We start from the raw sequence: 20,448 nt of genomic DNA, 5'->3' as shown, positions 1-20,448 counted from the left end.
CAGGAGCGGGGACATGACCTAAAACAGATGCAACTAATAACAACATGCAGAACAAAATTGTTTTTTCAACCATGTAAGTCAAGACTATCAAGAAGTTGTCAACATTGTAAAAAATACCTGTTTTTACTACAGAAAACACTATACATGACATATTACGTAATGGCTGTCTTTTTGTGGCCCGAGACCTTGCACATTGTTTCACCTTCCCTATACACCAGTAGAAGTGAAATACCTAAGCCTGCTTGGTTATCCGTTAAAGGATCTTGCCCCTGCGATGGGAATAGATGCACCGTTTGTAAGTACATGTTTCTTCCTGCAGTAATAATCAGGAATTCAAAATAGCAGGGATTGCTAATTGTAACAGATAATTTGTGGTTTATTTAGCCGCACGTGTATTGTGCCAGTTACAGTACGTGGGCAGCACTATAAGAACACTTAAGAAACAAATAGCAGAACATGTGAGTGATGCGAGCAAATTGGGCAGACTAATCCCGCAAAACATTTCCTCCCTGTCCAAACATTTCCTTATCATACGTATCCAATTTGCAAATTACAGTAATAGAGAGAATAATTGCCCCAAAACGAGGAGGAGACAGGACCCACAAGTTATGTAAACAAGAGGTATACTGGATACTTCAACTGGAAACAAGGTTCCCGAAGGGTTTGAATAACCAGACAGATACGATGTATCTATACTAAAGTTTACTTGCATACATGTATTAGTTCAATAAATTGTCGTTTTTAGCCACACTAACAATAGATAGTATTGCACATGACAATTCAGGTCTGATTATACAGGTGTGTTTGTACCATATATTTGCCTCAGTCTTCTCAAGATCAGACCATGACTAAGGACTCATATGTGATTTGTCTGTCTACTACAGTAGACAGATACTATATGGGGAAAGGTTTTCCACAATGATGTGACTTCTGGAGGGAATCTGTAATTCACTTTCCTCAATTCCTCTGCCAATGTGGGATAGAACCTAGAATTAATTGCAGCCCGAATTGTGCCCAGAAAAGCCAAAATGCACACTCCATTGTAGGCCCTGCCAATTTTCCTGAAAGCAGATAATGGTCATGTTGGGGACATTTTTCATCACAGAAGACACCAAAATGTTAAATCTAGGATCCATTCTGTTAATTATCTTTATTTTAAGCCAAAAAAACCTGTCTCAAATGTGACATGGCTATGAAAATAACGAAAATTTTAATTTTTCATATACTCACCTCATGTACTCATGGTCCTTTTCTTGCTTCTGGTCCTCCAGCCCTATTATCGGGTCCCTGCGCACTGCCGACACCAACATTATAAAGCTGGCAAACGGCTGACCTCATAGTTTGTGTGCTGGCAGCATGCAGGGACCTGAAACAGAGCCAGAGGATTGAAAAAAAAGAAGAGAACCTGTGGGAAGTGTAGGGAAGGCTGGACATAACTGGGACAGAGGCTGCTGGCTATATATAGAAGGCAGAGGCTGCTGGCAATATACTAGGAGCAGGGGCTGCTGGCAATATACTGGGAGCAGGGGCTGCTGGCAATATTCTGGGGGCAGAGGCTACTGGCAATATACTGGGGGAAGGGGCTGCTGGCTATATACTGGGGGAAGGGGCTAGCTGGCTATATACTGGGGGCATGGGCTGGCCAGCTATATATTAGGGGGCAAGGGGCTGGCTATATACTGGGCAAGGGGACTGGCTAGTTATATATTGACAAATGCATTTCCCAGGCTTATACTCGAGTCAGTAGAATTTCCCAGTTTTTTTGTGTTAAAATTAGGTACTTCGGCTTAGGTATCATATATCGATAGGTAGTTGGCAAATTATAGGAGATAGATAAATGGACAGACAAATGAGATATATATATATATATATTCAATTTCCCTCAGGTTGTATGGTGAAAGTTGGCCCACATTTCAAAAACAGAGTACAGAGGACGCCTAATCTTCTTGTATCTTTCTTTTTTGGTGTACCTTTAACATGTGGTGTGAGGCACATTTCTGTTGGACTGCATGTTAAATGACTGAGCATCGGAATGCCCAATTCAGTACCGAATTTTGTGTTGCATCAGTTATAGTGCTGCGTGCAATACAAATGTGTCTCGGGCACTTCTTAAATACATGTGCAAGTAGATGGCATATGAGAGATCATGCAAAGTCCACCAGAGAACTGGAGCAGGGGCTTAAGTAAATCTGGGCCATTGTCTTGTTGGAAGGTGAAACTTCCAAAAAGTTCATTTTTCATGTCATTAGACCACAGAATCTTATTTCTCATAGTCTAGGAGTCCTTTCTGCGTATTTTTCAAACTGTATGCTGGCTTTCATTCGTCATGCACTGAGGTGGAGCTTCCGTCAGCACACTCGGCTTTAAAGCCCTGACTGTTGGAGGGGTGGAGTGATAATTGACTTTGTGGTTCTTGCTACTGCATCTGTGGATGTCAGCCACAGTGATCTTCAGGGTTTTTTTTTACCTGTTTCTCCAAGGCTCCTCTCCCGCGATTGCTCAGTTTGGCTGGATGGCCAGATCTGTGCCTTGACAGAATTATGTCTCTGAGCTCCTTGGGCAGTTCCCATGATTCTCATGTTCTCTGAAATGTACTTTGAGGTCTTATATAGGCAAGTGTGTGCCTCTCCTCATCATGTGTTTAATTAAACACAGCTGGACTCCCATGATAATGATAATGATAATTAAACTCACCAGAATAGGAGAAGTTTGAAAATGTGTTATGATGTATGAGGGTTGTCAAATGAGGGTTTCTCCTCAAGGATAAAAGAAGGAGAGTGTCTTTTGGGATGGGGTGTGAGATGAGGAGATATGTGTTTTTTTTTATAGATTTGATCTTCATTCTAGTAAGGTGGGGATTAAATGGGAGTATATAAATGAGTAATGTGATAATGGTACTCACATGTGTGCTGCTGTTTGTCTTTATTGTGCATACATTTTGCATTCCAATAAAAAACATGAAAAATAAATTGCTTTAAAATTAAATTACCCAAGAGTTTTTGTTTTTCACTAGAATACAGCTTTATTCAGATTTAATCATTTGCATACCAAATTCATTCAAATTATACCCAAAACTAAAATTTTAGTTTTAACCTAAGAAGGAAAATATAAGACAAAATATTGTTTTTTAGTAAATACATACATAAGTAAATCTTAATTATTACATTTCAGAGCCTGTTTTTCACTCTGTGGAGCCATACACAAAGAAAGAACTTACTGCTGTGAGTTTTCCGGACATTGTTCGCAACTATAAAGTAATGGCAGCAGAAAATATTCCAGAAAACCCCCTAAAGTTTTTATATCCAGATACACCAAAGGATATGGCATTTGGGAAGTACTACTCAAGGCCTAAAGATGGTAAGATTATTTGAAAGGCATTTACTTTAGAAAAAGTGTGTGAATAAGCACTAAATATACATATAATCATAATCGACTATGTTAAAAATTGTGGTCAAATCCATGATAGTAGCTATAAAGCTGATTTTGAGTCGAGTGTTTTAATGAGTTATTCGTGTGGAATGTGATGGAATGTTTAAGAGCTAGGGAACTAACAGATACTGGATGAGGACTAAACTACCTTTTAGCTTCAAACTCTTTACTATTTCTATAGCTTTTATATAGATAGTTTATAGTTATATACTTTACGTTTTATATGCAGTTTATATAGTTGAAACCAGAAGTTTACATATGCTGTATAAAAAGAGACATATGCATGTGTTTCTCACTGACATGAAATCAGAATAAACATTTCTGTTTTAGGTCAATTAGGATTGCCAAAAATATTTATCTTCAGCAAATGCCTAAATAATAAGGAGAGAGGGACAAATGATAAGGCATTTTTATGACTTTCTGCAAAGTCAAATGTTTTTTTACCTACATTAGTGTATATAATATTTGGGACATCCCATAAGATGATGTCATGTCTTTGGAAGCATCTGAGTTGAAGGGGTTGTTCCATTTCAGCAAATAAATGTTATTGTTTGAATAATGAAAAGTTATACAATTTTCCAATATACTTTCTATATCAATTCATCATGGTTTTCTAGATCTCTGCTTGGTGTTATTTTATAGAAAGCTTCATTGTACAGAAATCTGACCATGGTCACACAGGTGAACAGCTCGTTATATCACACAGCTCTGATTACTTTCTATGATACTAACGAGTTGTGCACCTGTGTGACCATGGTCAGATTTCTATCCACTGGAAGAAACATACAAGCTTTCTATAGAAGGACAGCAAGCAGAGATCTAAAAAAAACTGTGAGGAATTGATACAGAAAGTATATTAGAAAATTGTATAACTTTCTTAAATGGGAATACCCCTTTAATTAGGGATACACCCGTGGATGTATTTGAAGACAACCCTGAAATATACTGCTTCTTTGTGCAACATCATAGGAAAGTCTAAAGAAAATTAGCCAAGATATCAGGAAGAGAATTGTTGACTTGCAGAAAAGTCTGTTTTCTCCATGGTTGCAATTTCTATAAACCTGACGGTGCCTTGTTTATCTGTACAAACAATTACAAAAGCCATTAGTGTAGAATAAACAAAAAAAAACAGATGAATGTTTGAAATTACACACGGTGGCACATTTTTGGAGACATGTCCTCTGGTCTGAAGAAACTAAAATTTAACAGTTGTACATAATGACCATTGTTATGATTGGCGTAAAAAGGGAGAAGCTTGCAAGCCTGAGAAAACCATCCCAACTGGGGGTGGCAGCATCAAATTGATGGCACCATGAGGAAAGTTCATTATGTGGCATTAGTGAAGCAACATCTCAAGACATCAGCCAGGAAGTTAATGGAAACCTACCATGAGGAATATTCCATCAGATGTAGACCTGATGGTAGATTCCTAATTCTGAAATCTAACCTCTCGTTAAAACTTTATTTTAGTAATGTGTGAATTAAATGCAGAAGCTACTGCGGCGTGTACTTGCCTGATCAGGCACTGGGATCTAAGGCTACTCAGCGCCCCAGTAGCCTCTGCACTTAAGCCATTATCACCGACACAAGTTTTCAGCGAAATGACCAGACTCGATTTTTCAAATCTGACATGTCTCACGATAATTGGTTATAACTTCGGAACGCTTTAACATATCCCGGTGATTTTGAGATTGTTTTCTCGTGACACATTGTACTTCATGTTAGTTGTAAAATTTAAGTGATTAGTTTTGCGTTTCGTTCTGAAAAAAAGTGAAAATTTGGCAAAAGTTTGTAAAAATTCTTCATTTTCCAAGTTTGAAATGTTCTGCTCTCCAGACAGGAAGTAAAACTACCCAAAAGCTTGATAATTAACATTTACAGAATGTCTTCTTTATGTTGGGATGATATTTTATGCTTCCTGTAATTTTTCTAGGATGTTATGAGGCGCAGAACTTTAGGTGCGATTTTTCTCATTTTCATGAAAATCCCCTAAACTCACATTTTTAGGGACAACTCATCTTCCAAATGACTTTGAAAGGCCTAAATAGTAAAACCCCATAAATTACCCCACTATAAAAAGTTAACCCCTCAATGTATGTAAAACAACGTCTATTGAGTCTTTTAACCCTTTAAGTGTTTCACATGGGTCAAAACAATATGGACCTGCGATTTAGAAACTTTTGAATTTTTTGGGAAAATACATTAATTTAGGCCAAAACTGACAGTTTCATAATAAATTAAATGATGAAACGCTCTGCAACGTTTGATGCCCAATTTCTCTCTCTCTCTCACTTTGTACAAGCTATAAATTTTAATCTTTTTTGTCAATGTGAACATATGAGCACTTATTATGAACGGGATGAGATCCAATCTATAGATAATTCATTTTGGGGGTCTATAGCTTATTAATGAGATTTTATTAACTATACTAACTAACTCCGGGGGGGTTCTCTCCACGTGGGACAAGGGGTTAAACACCCGGGATCTGAGTTTTTCTGATCCCGGGTGTTAGTGCCGGGTCTGGGCTGTGATATCACAGCCCGACACCGGCACCAGTGAGACCCAGTGCCCTGAAATCTTCTTCTGATGCGCCATAGAAAGGGGTCGCGTCAGAAGAAGTACCCTTAATGACCGCCGTAGAATCCCAATACAGCAGTCATTAAGGGGTTAATTTACATGTTACTATAATAAAGTTTTTAACAAGTTAGGTTAGGTTCCAGCATTATTAAATTACAGATTAGGGCAGGTCTACTTCTGATGGTAGATTCCTTTAAATCTTGAAAAAAATGGGTCTTACAAATAGACAATGACACAAAGTGCACTGCCAAACTGGTTAGAAAGTGGCTTAAAGAGAACAAAGTCAATGTTTTGGAGTGATGATCACAAATCCCTGATCTCAATCATATTGAAAATATATGGGCAAAGCTGAAAAGGCAAGTGCAAGCAAGGCAGCTACCTACATGGCTACACTAGTTCTGTCAGGAGCAATGGGCCTAAATTCCTACCAACTACTATGAGAAGCTTGCGGAAGGACATCCAAAATGTGTGACCTAAGTCATACAATTTAAGGGCAATGGGACCAAATACTAATGAAATGTATGTTAAATTTGGCAGAATGTCATAACAATGCCTTAAAAATCTCACATTCTGACATTTGGCAAGGAATAATTCATTTTTGTAATCCTAACAGTCCTAAAACAGGAAAGGTGTACTCTGATTTCATGTAAGATATTATGAAAAACATGCATATGTGTCCTTTTATATAGTGTATGTAAACTTATGGTTTCAACTGTATTGAGAATTCTGACTTCTCCTTCTCCGCCTAACCTAGGAGGAGGATCTTGAGGAACTGGACATACATAGCTTTCCAAGTTGTGTTTTTCTGGTCAATAAAATGTTGTTAAAAAAGAATAACAGGTATGCAACACGAGTATTCACAGATGATACAACAGATGAATTAAGGAATTAAGTATCTCCTCGGCGCAAAGAATAAAGTCGATACCTCACACAAACAGTTGTATGACACTCAGGTGTCATTAAGGTTGGCGTGGAGCCTTGGGCACAAAATTTGGTGGGGCCCCCATTGAATGTAGTCCAGACAAGGAAAAGCAATTGCTATATACAGCCCCCAGGGATCACTATATACAACCCCCAAGCAATCATTATTTACAACTCCCAGAAATCACTGTATACAGTCCCCAGTAATTACTATATACTGCCCCCAGCAATCACTATATACAGCCCTCTGTAATCACTATATACAGCTCCCAGTAATCACTGTATACAGCCCCCAGTAATCAATATATATAGCTCCCCAGCAATTTCTATGTACAGCCCCCAATAATCACTGTATACAGCCCACCAATAATCACTATATACAGACCACCCATAATCACTATATACAGCCCCCAGCAATAAATATATACAGCCCCCAGTAATCACTATATACTGCCCCCCCCCCCCGAAATCACTATACACATCCCCCCAGCAATCACTATATACAGCTCCCCTAGCAATCACTGTATACAGTCCCCCAACAATCACTGTATACAGCTCCCAACAATCACTGTATACAGCTCCCCCAGTAATTACTATACACAGCCCCCAGTAATCACTATATACAGCCCCCAGCAATCACTATATGTACCCCCCAGCATTAACTATATACAGCCCCCTATAATAACTATTTACAGCCTCCTTATAATAACTATATACAGCCCCTATAATAATGATACAGCCCCCCAGAAATCACTATACACAGCCCTCCAGCAATCACTATATACAGCTCCCCTAGCAATCACTGTATACAGTCCCCCAACAATCACTGTATACAGCTCCCAACAATCACTATATACATCTCCCCAAGCAATTACTATATACAGCCCCCAGTATTCACTATATACAGTCCCCTAGTATAACTATATACAGCCTCCTTATAATAACTATATACAGCCTCCTTATAATAACTATATATACCCCCCTATAATAACTATATACAGTCCCACTATAATAACTATATACAACCCCCTATAAAAACTATATACAGACCCCTATAGTAACTATATACAGCCTCCCTATAATAACTATATACACTCCCTATAGTAACTATATACAGCCCCCTATAATAACTATATTCACCCCCTTTAATGACTATATACACCCCCCCCCCCCACAATAATAACTGTATACTTTCCCCCTACAGTAACTATAAAAACTTCTTGGTTTTGGGGTGCCAGTTAATATTAAATTACGACAATATTCAATGGATCTTTGTAGGGGATTTATTAAGGGTACAATACAAGGAAATATAATTAGAGGGTAAACTTACTAAGGGACAGAGAGAGGGTAGGGGAGGAAGTGCTCTAACTAAAGATCTATATACAATCTTATATACATACACGCATAGCTCACACACATTGCCCATCCCCATACCACCTATACTACTGTCTTGGCCAATCTGATGATAATGTAGAGTCAATAGGTGGCATCCTTGAATTTGAGTCTTTGTTTCCCCCCAAGATCTGGGAATCCCCAGGGGGCAATGACATGCATCTGTCCACAGTGTCTTCTTGTCAGGATGACCTTAGACCCTCCAGCTGTAATAGCACAGTCCATTGTTATCACATGCAGGATAACAATCTTTATTAAGGGCAATGTAGGCATTTATGGCTTAGCTCTTCTTCTGTCCACAAAGACCCTTTCATTGTCTCAAGCCACATCATGTTTCACTATATATAGTCCTAGGTAAAATAATACCACTGTACTCACCTTCCTCCGCTCACCCGATGTGCGCTGACCTCATATTCTTTCCTTGTGTTGTTAGGATACTGGAACAACTCCGAGGCTCCGATCGTTTATGGCAGAGCAGGGAACTTATTGTACATCTGCTGGGTACGCACTCGGGGAGCCCAGACCCAAATACACTGTGGGCGATTCGCATGACTGCCTGATTTCCCACACTTGATGGGGGGCCTTTTAAGGGCGTGCCCCGGGCGCCCCACTATAATCCGGCCCTGATGACACTGCCTTAATGCCTACCTAAAACTACACTACAAGCAGAATAACCAGGGCTGGAGTAAGGTTGGTGGGGGCCCCTGGGCGCAAAATTTGATGGGGGACCCCATTGAATGTAGTACAGACAAGGAAAAGCAATCGCTATATACATCCCATCAGCAATAACTATATACAGCCTCCCCAGTAATCACTATATACAGCCTCCCCATTAATCACTATATATAATAATAATAATAATAATAATTCTTTATTTATATAGCGCACACAGATTACGCAGCGCTGCACAAGCATGTCAAATTGGTCCCTGTCCCCAAGGGGCTCACAATCTAAACAACCTAACAGTATGTTTTGAAGTGTGGGAGGAAACCGGAGTACCCGGAGGAAACCCACGCAAACGCGGAGAGAACATACAAACTCTTTGCAGATGTTGACCTGGGTGGGATTCGAACCCAGGACCCCAGTGCTGCAAGGCAGATGTGCTACTCACTCAGCCACCGTGCTGCCCTAGTCCCCCAATAATCACTATATACAGTTCCCAGTATTCACTTGATACAGCCCCTATTAATCACTAAATACAGCCCCCTAGCGATCACTATATACAGCCCCCCAGCGATCACTATATACAGCACCCCAACAATCACTATTTACATCCCCCCAGCAATAAATATATCCAGCTCCCAGTAATCACTATATACAGCACCCCAGCAATCACTTTATACAGCCCCCAGTAATCACTATATATAGCTCCCCCAGCAATTACTGTAAATTGCTCCCCAGTAATCACTGTATACAGCCCCCAGTAATTACTAAATGCACCCCCCAGCATTAACTATATACAGCCCCACAGCATTAACTATATACACCCCCACAGTAATAACTATATACCCCCACTAATTGCTATATACAGCCTCCAGCAATCACTTTATGCACCACCCCCAGCATTAACTATTTACAGCACCCTTTAATAACTATATATAGCCACCTATTATAACTATATCCAGCCCCCTATAATAACCATATAAACCCCCTATAACTATTTACAGTCCCCCTATAATAACTATATTCAGCCCCCTATAATAATTATGTACAGCCCCTTAAAATAACTATATACAACCTCCATATAATAACTATATACAACCCCTATAATAACTATGTACAGCCCCTACTATAACTATATACAGCCCCTTATAATATCTATACACAGCCCCCTAGAGTAACTATATACACCACATATAACTATATACACCCCATATAATAACTATATACAGCCCCCCTATAATAACTATATACACCCTCCTATAATAACTATATACAGCCCCCTATAATAACTAATTATATACAGTCCCGCTATTATAACTATATACACCCCCATAATAATTATATACAATCCCCCTATAGTAACTAAATACAGTCCTAGGTAAAATAATAAAACTGTAATCACCTTCCTCCACTCCCCCAATGTGCATCCACCTTATATTCTTGGCATATATTGGCACTGGCGGCGCAATGTGTGACATCACTGTGCCGCCATCTTTGAACACCTCCGAGACTTAATGTTCCCTCGCCCTGCCATATACTGAAGTCGGGGCACGCTGCACATTTGCTGTGTACGGCTCCGGGAGCCCGGATCCGAATACACTGTGGGTGATGTGGGCCCCTTTAAGGGCAAAGTGGTGGGGGTGCCCCAATAATCCAGCCCTGAGAATGACTAAAATTAAAACATAACTTTTACTGATATTAGTTACCGATATTTTTCTATTACTGTATATACTTGAGTTTAAGCCAAGTTTTTCAGCACAAAAAATGTGCTTAAACTGGAGTAAAAAAAGAAACGACTCAAAAAAAAAATCAAAACTCACCTTTCTGGCAGCCCCCGCAGGTCTTTTATTCAATCTGTGGGTCAGCAGCAGGTCCTTGCAACGTCACAGGCACTGACGTCAGCCCCGGCCGCTGCAATAGTGTTGTGTGTGCCGGCAGCAGGCACACACTGTGATGTCAGTGGCTGCAGCTGACGTCAGCACTGTGCGCCGCACAGACCTGCCGCTGACCGACGGACGGCAAAGAAGACCCTAGGGGGCCGCTCGAAAGGTGAGTTTTGATTTTTTTTTTAAATCAATGGGGCGGGGGTCTGGCTCCATAACGAGGTACAGGGGCTGGCAGGCTATATACCAGGGCACAGGGGCTGGCAGGCTATATACCAGGGCACAGGGGCTGGCAGGCTATATATTTGGGCACAGGGGCTGGCAGGCTATATTCTGGGGCACAGGCTGGAAGGCGATATACCGGGGCACAGGGGCTGGCAGTCTATATACCAGGGAACAGGGGCTGGCAGGCTATATACCGGGGCACAGGGGCTGGCAGGCGGTATACCGCAGCACAGGGGCTGGCAGGCTATATATCGGGGCACAGGGGCTGGCAGGCTATATACTGGGGCACAGGGGCTGGCAGGCTATATACCGGGGCACAGGCTGGAAGGCGATATATACCGGGGCACAGGGGCTGGCAGTCTATATACCAGGGAACAGGGGCTGGCAGGCTATATACCGGGCACAGGGGCTGGCAGGCTGTATACCGCAGCACAGGGGCTGGCAGGCTATATATCGGGGCACAGGGGCGGGTAGGCTATATACCAGGGGCACAGGGGCTGGCTGGCTATATACTGGGGCACAAGGACTGGCAGGCGATATACTGGGGCACAGGAGCTGGCAGGCTGTATACTGGGACACAGGGGCTGGCAGGCTATATACTGGGGCAGGGGCTGGCAGGTTATATACTGGGACAGGGCCTGGCAGGCTATATACTGGGGTAGGGGCTCGCTATGTACTGGGCCAGGGGCATATACTGGGGGTCTGGGGGGCTGCTGGCTATATACTACTGGGGGCTTGCTGGCTGTATACTGGGGGGGGGCTGTAACCAATGCATTTCCCACCCTCAGCTTATACTCGAGTCAATAGGTTTTCCCAGGTTTTTGTGGTAAAATTAGGGGTCTCGGCTTATACTCAGGTCAGCTTATACTCGAGTATATACGGTACATTTATTTTTAAGGATAACAGCTACATGTGGATAGGTTCAACAATATTATTCTAGCTGCATATTCATTCTAGTCATGGGACAGTGAACCTTTGCATACAATAAACCTATTTTGTTGGAATGGCAAAAGGGTCATATTTTAACACAATTCATGCAACTAAAATGTAGCTACTTGTAGTCCTGGTATCCTTAGTCCATTCGGGGGTCATCAGAGGGATAATCCTGATTTGCAGTATCCATCCCTATATGTAGTGAATCTCATCCCCATGTTTAACTGCCGCCCCTGCTGTCTACACTGTCCCAGTGGTACCGAGCAAAGCACAGGATAGTCCTGGCGCTGGAGGCGTTAAGCGGGAGAAGATAAGTAAAGTTTTATTTTGATATTTTACTGGGGAGCTTTATACATAGTCATTACAGGGGGAGCTGTATGTATATAGTCATTACTAAGATATATATATATACGGTATATATATATATTAGTCCTTGTTGAGAGAGCTGTATATAGTCTTTACTGCAGAGAGCTGTATATATAGTCATTACTGTAGGAGCTGTATATATAGACATTACTGCGGGTAAGTAAAGTAAGTAAAGTTTATTATTTTACTGGGAAGCTGTTTACATAGTCCTTTCTAGGGGACATTATTTTTTATAGCAGCATCATATTCCACAGCACTTGACATATACAGGCTAGATAAAACATATGTTAAAAATTAGGAATGAATGAAATTATTTTTTAAATAAGCATCTTACAGCAGTTAGATCTATAAGAATGTAACCGGTAGGGATCTGATTGCTAGGACCCCAGCCATTCACTTCAACAGGGGTCCAATTCTTACTAATTGATGAAGCAGCAAGTCCTAACGTTCTAAATTTGTCCTTAAAGAGGACCTGTCACCTATAAAAACCCACTAGGAGCTGCTTACTAAAGTAAGCAACTCCTAGCGCTACCCAATTTTTAGCAGGGATAACTGCTAGCTTTATCAGAACCCTCCGATAAAGCGAGCAAACACTGCCGCGTAATACAATAGAAATGCCGGACCGTACTCAAAGTAGTCCGGCGGATTCATGAGGGGGCGGGACTAGGAGGCGCTGACCTATGGAGTGGAGGGGCAGTCCGGAGGAGAAGCAGCACCTCGGACCGCCCCCTCATGAATATGCCGGACCGCTGTGAGCTTGGTCCAGTGTTCCTATTGTACTTTGTGGCAGTGTCTGCTTGCTTTATCGGAGGGTTCCGATAAAGCTAGCAGTTTATCACCGCTAAAAATGGGCTAGCGCTAGGAGCTGCTTACTTTAATGGATTGATTCTTTCAAAATGTAAGTAAGAGTTTCTGCATGCCAATATCTATCCATTCAGTAATATGACAATTCCTTAAGTTGTTTTTTTTTAAGTTCTGATATGTGTGTCAATAAGTGGTCATAACTATGGAATGCTTTAACATATCCACGTGATTTTGAGATTTTGAGATTTTTTTATGACATATGGTACTTCATGTTCGTCGAGAAATTTAAGCAATATGTTTAGTATTTATTTTTTAATTAAACTGAATTTTGGCGAAATTCTTTTTAAAAACTATGTTTTCCAAATTAAAAATTTTCGACTTTTTGGAAAGTTAGTCATATCAACTAAATAACTTGATAACTAACATTTTCCATATGTCTGCTTTAACTTGGCATCCTTTTTCAGACATCCTTTCCTTTTTTTTAGGATGTTAGGAGGCTTATAACTGTAGGTGCGATTTTTATGATTTTCACGAAAATCATCAAAACCTATTTTTGCAGGGCCAATTTAGTTAGAAGTGACCTAATAAGCCCTATATGACAGAAAATCTCCACAAATGACAACATATTAGAAACTGCACCTCTCAAAATATTAAAAACAACCTTTGGAAAGTTTGGTAACCCAATGAGCATTTCATGAGGATGAAAAATAAATGGAAGTGAAATTACAGAAATGTAATTTTATCTAACAATATATTCATTGAACACTAAAATTTGTACCTTTACAATGTTAAAAAGGAAAATGCATTTTACAATGTTTAGTGCAATCCGTCCTGAGTATGCCAATACATATTGGGGTAGATTTACTTACCCGGTAATCTGATTCAGGTTCTGCTGGGATTCACTAAGGTCGTGCGCCCGATGTCCACTAGGTGTCGCTGCTGTGCTGAAGTCTGCCGGAATTCACCTGCTCCGTCTCGGTGTATGTGAGTGCTATTTTTGTGACACAATTTTTTTTTAATTCCGTGTTTTTTCCGAATCGCCCCCCTATCTCTTTTGCGTGAAAGCTGGCGCCGATATGGCACAATCCGATCACGTGCGCAAAAATCCCGGGGCAATTCACCACAAATCGGAAAAATTCCCGTCGGAAAACCGTGATTCGGACCCTTAGTAAATGTGCCCCATTGTGTCACTGTACACTGTTGTACGGGCACAGGGGGGCACTTGGAGGGTAAAGAGCGTTGTTTCGTTTTTGGAGGACAAATATGGCTGAAAAGATTTCATGTGTCAGGATGTATTTAAAGAGTCCTATTGGAGAGCCCCAACAAAGGAGAACCCCAACAAGAGACACCATTTTGAAAAGTACACCCCTTGAAGAATTTAGCAAGGTGTAATTACCCCGAACAGGTGTATAATTCAATTAGTCCCCAAAAAAGAAAAAGGTGAATATTTTCACAAAAAAAGTCACTTTTACCCCAAACTTTTGTAAGCCACGACGGATAAAAGATAAACCAGCCCCCAAAAATGTATAAAACTATTTCTCTTAAGCGTAGAATTGCCCCACATGTGCATGTAAAATGTTCTATGGGTACACAATAGGGCTCAGAAGGGAAAGAAGCCAAATAGAAGCCTTTTAGAAGCCTAATTTGACAGAAATCCAAATTTGACAGAAAGACGTGTCAAGATGCATTTAGAGAGCCCTAGTGGTACAAAACAGAGGAGAACTTCAACAAGTGTCACCATTTTGGAAAGAACACTCCTTGGAGAATTTAGCAAGGTATAATATGTGTATTTGCCCATACAGGCGGTTGATTCAATTAGGCCTCAAAAAGGAAAAAGATGAAAATTCTCCCCAAAAAGTCACTTTTACCCCTAATTTTTGTAAGCCACAAGGGATAATAAATGAAACAACCCCCAAACATGTATAAAACTATTTCTCCCGAGTGTATAGTTGCCTCACATGTAAAATGTTGTCGCAGCAAGGCACAGAAGGGAAAGCAGGACGTTGGCTTTTAGAAGCCAAATTTGATAGACATCCTTTTCATGTGTCAGGAGGCATTTGTAGAGCCCTAGTGGTACCAAAACAGAGGAGAACCCCAACAAGTGACATTATCTAGGAAAGTACACCCTTTGGAGAATTTAGCAAGATGTAATATGTGTATTTGCCCATAAAAGGTGTTTGATTCAATTAGACCCTAAAAGGGAAAAAAGTGAAATTCTTCCTATAAAGGTAAATTTTACCCCTATTTTTTTATAGCTACAAGGGATAGAAAAATGTAATACCCCCTCTAAATATATAACCCCTATTTTTAGCCCAAAAAGTTGATGCATTACTATAAATCCTCTTTAACCGCTTAGCGCTCCAAAGCTGATATGGAATTGTAGGTGTTAACTCTTTAAATGCTGCGGTCATCGCAACTGTGGCATTTAAATGGAGATTCTCCCTGCTCGTTTACGCCCCGAGCGTTTTCGGGGAGTGCCAATTGTCGCTGTGCTAATCCCCAGGTCCGTGCTAAGACCCCAGGGAGCTTACAGGCAGTGTGTCAGCCTATGCGTCAGTGGTAATACCCTGAACGATATCTTTTTCATGTGAGACAAGTAAAAAAGTAAATATATAATCACAAGCAATTGTTAAAAATGTGCATGTAAAATGTCAGACTTCGCACGCTGGGGGGAAGCTGGTGTCCCATTTTGAGATTTTACATGCGCATTTTTAACAATTGCTTGTGAGTATATTTTATTGAATAAATCCTGAGTGTCAAGAATGTTCTACGCTATCTGCGTGTGAATTTCTTCCAGCGATCCGCTATAACGGATAGTGTGAACCAAGGAGGATACAAAAAAACGCAGTAGTGGTCGTTTGAGTGGTGGTTTATTCTAATCAGAGGATTTGGGAATTTGTACTGGAGGAGTGGTGACAAGTTTTGGATGAAAATCAATTGATTTGCTGACTGGAAAGAAAAGGAAGCAGTGGAAGAAAGTGATTTTGGAGCTCCGGTCAGAATAACTTCTCAAGTTCTAAAAAGCAATTCTGTTTTCCAATAATACACCCTGTTTCTTTTTTCCAGCTCCTGAACCAATGGATCTTGATAGGCCTGATCGTATAGGCTACATCAAAACTGAACTCATTTCAGTATCTGAAGTGTAAGTATTTCAAAGATGTAAATGAACAAAGTCGATTGTAATAGATTGGTCCTGAATATATAATAATTTGATTGCTTCAACCATAGACTGCAATATTACTGTATTGCAATTTAGGCCATTTTTGCAGTGTTACTACTGAAGCTTGCCACAAACAGACTTCAGTTATAACTGACGATCAGCATGCCTAGGAGCACTCAGAAGGCTCCATGCTGCAAACACTTAGGAATGATTCTCCTAATTTCCACATGGGAGAGCAGCTACTTTCTTAAGCATCCATGACTGGAGACAACTATAATCATGGCTTCAGGTCTTTGTTGTTTAAACTCTAAAAAGACCAATATCTCATGGGCCTTAGCCTACAAAGTGTTTCCCCACCTTAGAGTACCTCTTATATTATTATTGACTTTATGCGGCAGACTTATGGCGAGACATTTAAGATTTCCCTGGCACAGACCTACAGAGGAGGGACGATTCTAAGGCAGGGAGAGTTTTACTTCAATGCTAAATCCCCCCCCCCCCCATGATTGTATTCAGCCATTTTACATTTCACTCTAAAGTTGATTTTCCGGATAATGCACCAATCATGAAAGAAACATGATTTGGAAGGTGCTAAACTGCTTGGTAACTTACTAGTAGTGATTCATTGGCATTGCAGTGTATCCCCATTCACTTGATTACCCACCAGTAAAGTAATTCATCAAGAGGGTTTTTAAAAAGCTATATTTCACTTTTCATTTAATTTTTTAGACACCCTTCCCGACTTCAGACTGCTGATTCCCTTCTGCCTATGTCACCAGATGAATTTGCTGATCTTACCATGCTAGTTGGACCATCTGAATTTGTACGTTATTTATAATAAATAATTTTACTGCTTCATTTTTACTGTCTACCTATATTATACTATTGTATTAAAAGGTTGCCTAGGAATTAAATAGTATATAGGTTTTTCTTTGTCCCCCCTTAAAATTTCTGAAAAAAACAAAAAAATGTACAAAAAATGTAAATATGTTGGCCACAAATATGTAAGTTTACAAGTGTACGTAAAATCCCTTAAAAGTGTAAGAGATGTCCTGTTCCCTGCATGGAATATATTTATAGTGAGTAAGTGAGTGCTGCGCTATACTGCATAGATTATGCACACCCTTTCATGCAGTGTCCTTATGATAGCAGGAGCCTGGTGGTCAGGGAGGAGGTGTGAGTATAATAATTAGTCTGTTCACATCTTTGCCTCCATCATTGACACTGTGCCTGTGAATGGACTGAGACTGCACCTACACTGCTACATAGAGGTCCTCCTTTCTCCTTTGGCTCCTCCAGTGTGGCAGTAAACTGGCTTCATCGGGGGTATAGCCCTATACTGGCTAAACATTGACTTTTTGTGTTGCTAAAGTTGAGAGCAAGAAATACGTTGATTAACCAATATGTCACACAGAGAGGTGGCAGGTGGAGCAGGCAGAGGTTGCAGCACAGTAAGGGGACGTCGCTGCAGGGGTGACTCTGTGAGGCCAGAACTGCCGTTGTGATCTAATGGCAGTGTGCTGATCAACAACCCAAAGGTTGTTGATTGGTTGACTAGGTCACCCAATTCCTCAAATATAACATCTGACAACCCCAGCCAAAAGTCAGTGGGGCAGATTTATCAAGTTGTCTGAAAGTCAGAATATTTCTAGTTGCCCATGGCAACCAATCACAGCTCCCATTTAAAATATTCATGAACACTGGTAAAATGAAAGCTAAGCTGTGATAAATCTGCCCCAATGGGTTAGTCAGTTACAACAATTAGTTGGCCCAGGAGCAGGTCAGTGGCCCTCACCTGTCCTCAACCAGCCTCTGTCCTGTTCATTTTCCTCAGCCAGAGAGCTACTAGGTGGTCTGGGCTCAGCGCCACTATACAGCGAGGATGAAGTGTTTGAGGACAGTCAGCAGCTGCTTGGCAGTGAAGAGGTGGGGCAGACAACCGCTGCTTCTTGCAGTAGGCAGGCTGTGCATACTGACACCGGTGAGGAGAATAGCAGTGACAGGGAAACGCAAATGTATGATGATGTAGCCGATCGCACTTGGGAGCCGGGTGTAGCAAGGGATTCATCATCGTCGGGCAAAAAGAGTGTCAGCTTGCGCGTCAGGCAGCGGGGCAGGCAGCAAGTCGCTACTGTTACTGTGAGTCAGCAGTGCAAGGACAGGAGCCACACAGCCACGGGGTACAAGCCCCGCTTCAGAGGTCCAAGTAGCGGTCCAAGTGGTACAGGGGGTCAGCAAGGCAGCGGCGTTAGTAGTCACTCAGTGCAGAGTGTTGGTACCAGAGGAGCCGAGCGTGTATATATGTTAGAATCTGCAGGCAGAAAGTGAAGCTTGGCCAGGGAGCTAACGTTGGCACCACGGCCCTGCGTCAACACATGCAGCATCACCATCCAATGACGTGGAACATGTGGAGGTCCATCCTGGCCCACAGCAACAGCAGCAGCACCTATTGGCACACTTGCCATTTCAGCCAGTCAAGGCTCCCGCACCTCTGCCGAAGGGAGCTTTTTGTCTTTGACACCATCTCCTGCTTCAGATCCTCGCCACGCATGGCGCCAGCAGTCATTGAAAGAGGCGATTACAAAGAGAGAACTGTATGCGTCCAGCCATCCTAAGGTGCAGAAGCTGACAGTGCTCTTGTCCAAGTTGTTGATACTGCAGTCCCTCCCTTTCCAAATCGTAGACTCTGCACCCTTCAGAGAACTTATGGCTTGTGCAAAACAAAGGTGGAGAATTCTAAACCAAAATTTTTTTTTCCAAAAAGGCAGTGCCAGCCCTTCGCAAATATGTAGAACAGAAGGTGAGCCAGTCCTTGAGCTTATCGGTTTCTTCCAAGGTGCACGGTAGCGCGGACGTGTGGAGCTGTAACTACGGTCAAAGCCAGTACATGTCCTTTAAGGCCCACTGGGTGAATGTGCTTCCCGCCCAGCCACACCAACAACTTGAACAAGAGACGCCACTTTCTCTTCCACGTTGTCAAACTGCTGCTCCTGCGCCAGTGTCGGCCTTCTCCTCCTCTTTCTCCACCACCACCTCAGCCTCCATAGGTCTAAGTGCTGCTCCATCATACCACATGTGCTGGGCACAGCGGTGTCACGCAGTTCTACACCTGGTTTGCCTGGGCAAACCAAGTCACACAGGGGAGGAACTGCTCCGCATCATGCAACAAGAAATCAATCTGTGGCTTTCTCTTCGACAACTGAAAATTGGAACTATTGTGACAGACAATGGGAGGAACATGGTGTCCACACTGCACCGAGGAGGGATGGCCCATGCACCCTGAATGGCGCACATGTTCAATATGGTAGTCAACAGTTTTCTCAAGTCTTCCACCCATCTTCAAGACATTCGAACATCTGATACGCAGTGTTTACACCCGTTGGAATTCCAGCCTCCATATGTTAGACCTTGTTTAACTTTGATGTCAGCCACTGGCAGCTCATGCGTGACACCTGCCGTTTGCTCACTCCCTTTGAAGAGGCCACATTATTTGTCAGTCGCCAGGACTGCGGAATGAATAATGCCTTTCCACTGCTGCATGTCCTGGAACTCATGCTGCAAAATCCGTCTTGCCAGGGAACTGAAGAAGTGGAGACTACAATCTCATGGTCACATGAGTCCGGTGAGGGCTGAACTGGAGGAGGAGGACATTGGAGCACAAGCAAAGTCTGGTGAAATCAGTGGTTTTTCCACTCAGGTGACAAGAGATCAGGAGCATCCAGAGGAGGTAGAAGACGAGGCAGATGACCCAGAAGCACAGTGGAGATGGAGGCCAGGAGTACCTCAGAGTCACTTGTGCAGATGGCCCGCAGCATTCTGCTTTGCCTAACTTGTGACAGCCGAATAGGGGGTAAGGGCAGTAGCAGCTACATCAGCAGCAACTTAAGTCTGGAGTCCTTAATGAGCAACTTCCTTCACCCGCCTAGTGAGGAGGGTAGCCGCCACCAGCAGCAGCAGGACATGGAGCAGACCCTGCACCAGCAGGTGGTGGCCTACTTGGACAGCACTTTACCACCCCAGGTAGAGGATCCCCTGGACTACTGGGCAGCCAAACTTGATGCATGGCCGCAACTTGCGGGGTTTGCAGTAGAGAAG

The 20,448-nt window shown here is 42.0% G+C and overlaps 1 protein-coding gene across 1 annotated transcript in view; it reads left to right on the top strand.

The window, feature by feature from the left end:
* The window catches only part of STAT1 (signal transducer and activator of transcription 1), a 176,087-nt gene that overhangs the window by 151,326 nt on the left and 4,313 nt on the right, over window positions 1–20,448 (top strand). Inside the window, exons 21-23 of the mRNA XM_072120887.1 lie at window positions 3,172–3,357; window positions 16,260–16,335; window positions 17,083–17,176. Coding sequence (XP_071976988.1) covers window positions 3,172–3,357; window positions 16,260–16,335; window positions 17,083–17,176 — 356 coding nt within the window. The remainder of the gene's footprint in view (window positions 1–3,171; window positions 3,358–16,259; window positions 16,336–17,082; window positions 17,177–20,448) is intronic.

Source organism: Engystomops pustulosus, chromosome 8 (genome assembly GCF_040894005.1).
Source record: "Engystomops pustulosus chromosome 8, aEngPut4.maternal, whole genome shotgun sequence".
Taxonomy (NCBI): Eukaryota; Metazoa; Chordata; class Amphibia; order Anura; family Leptodactylidae; genus Engystomops; species Engystomops pustulosus.
This window is presented reverse-complemented; position numbering and strand designations above follow the sequence as displayed.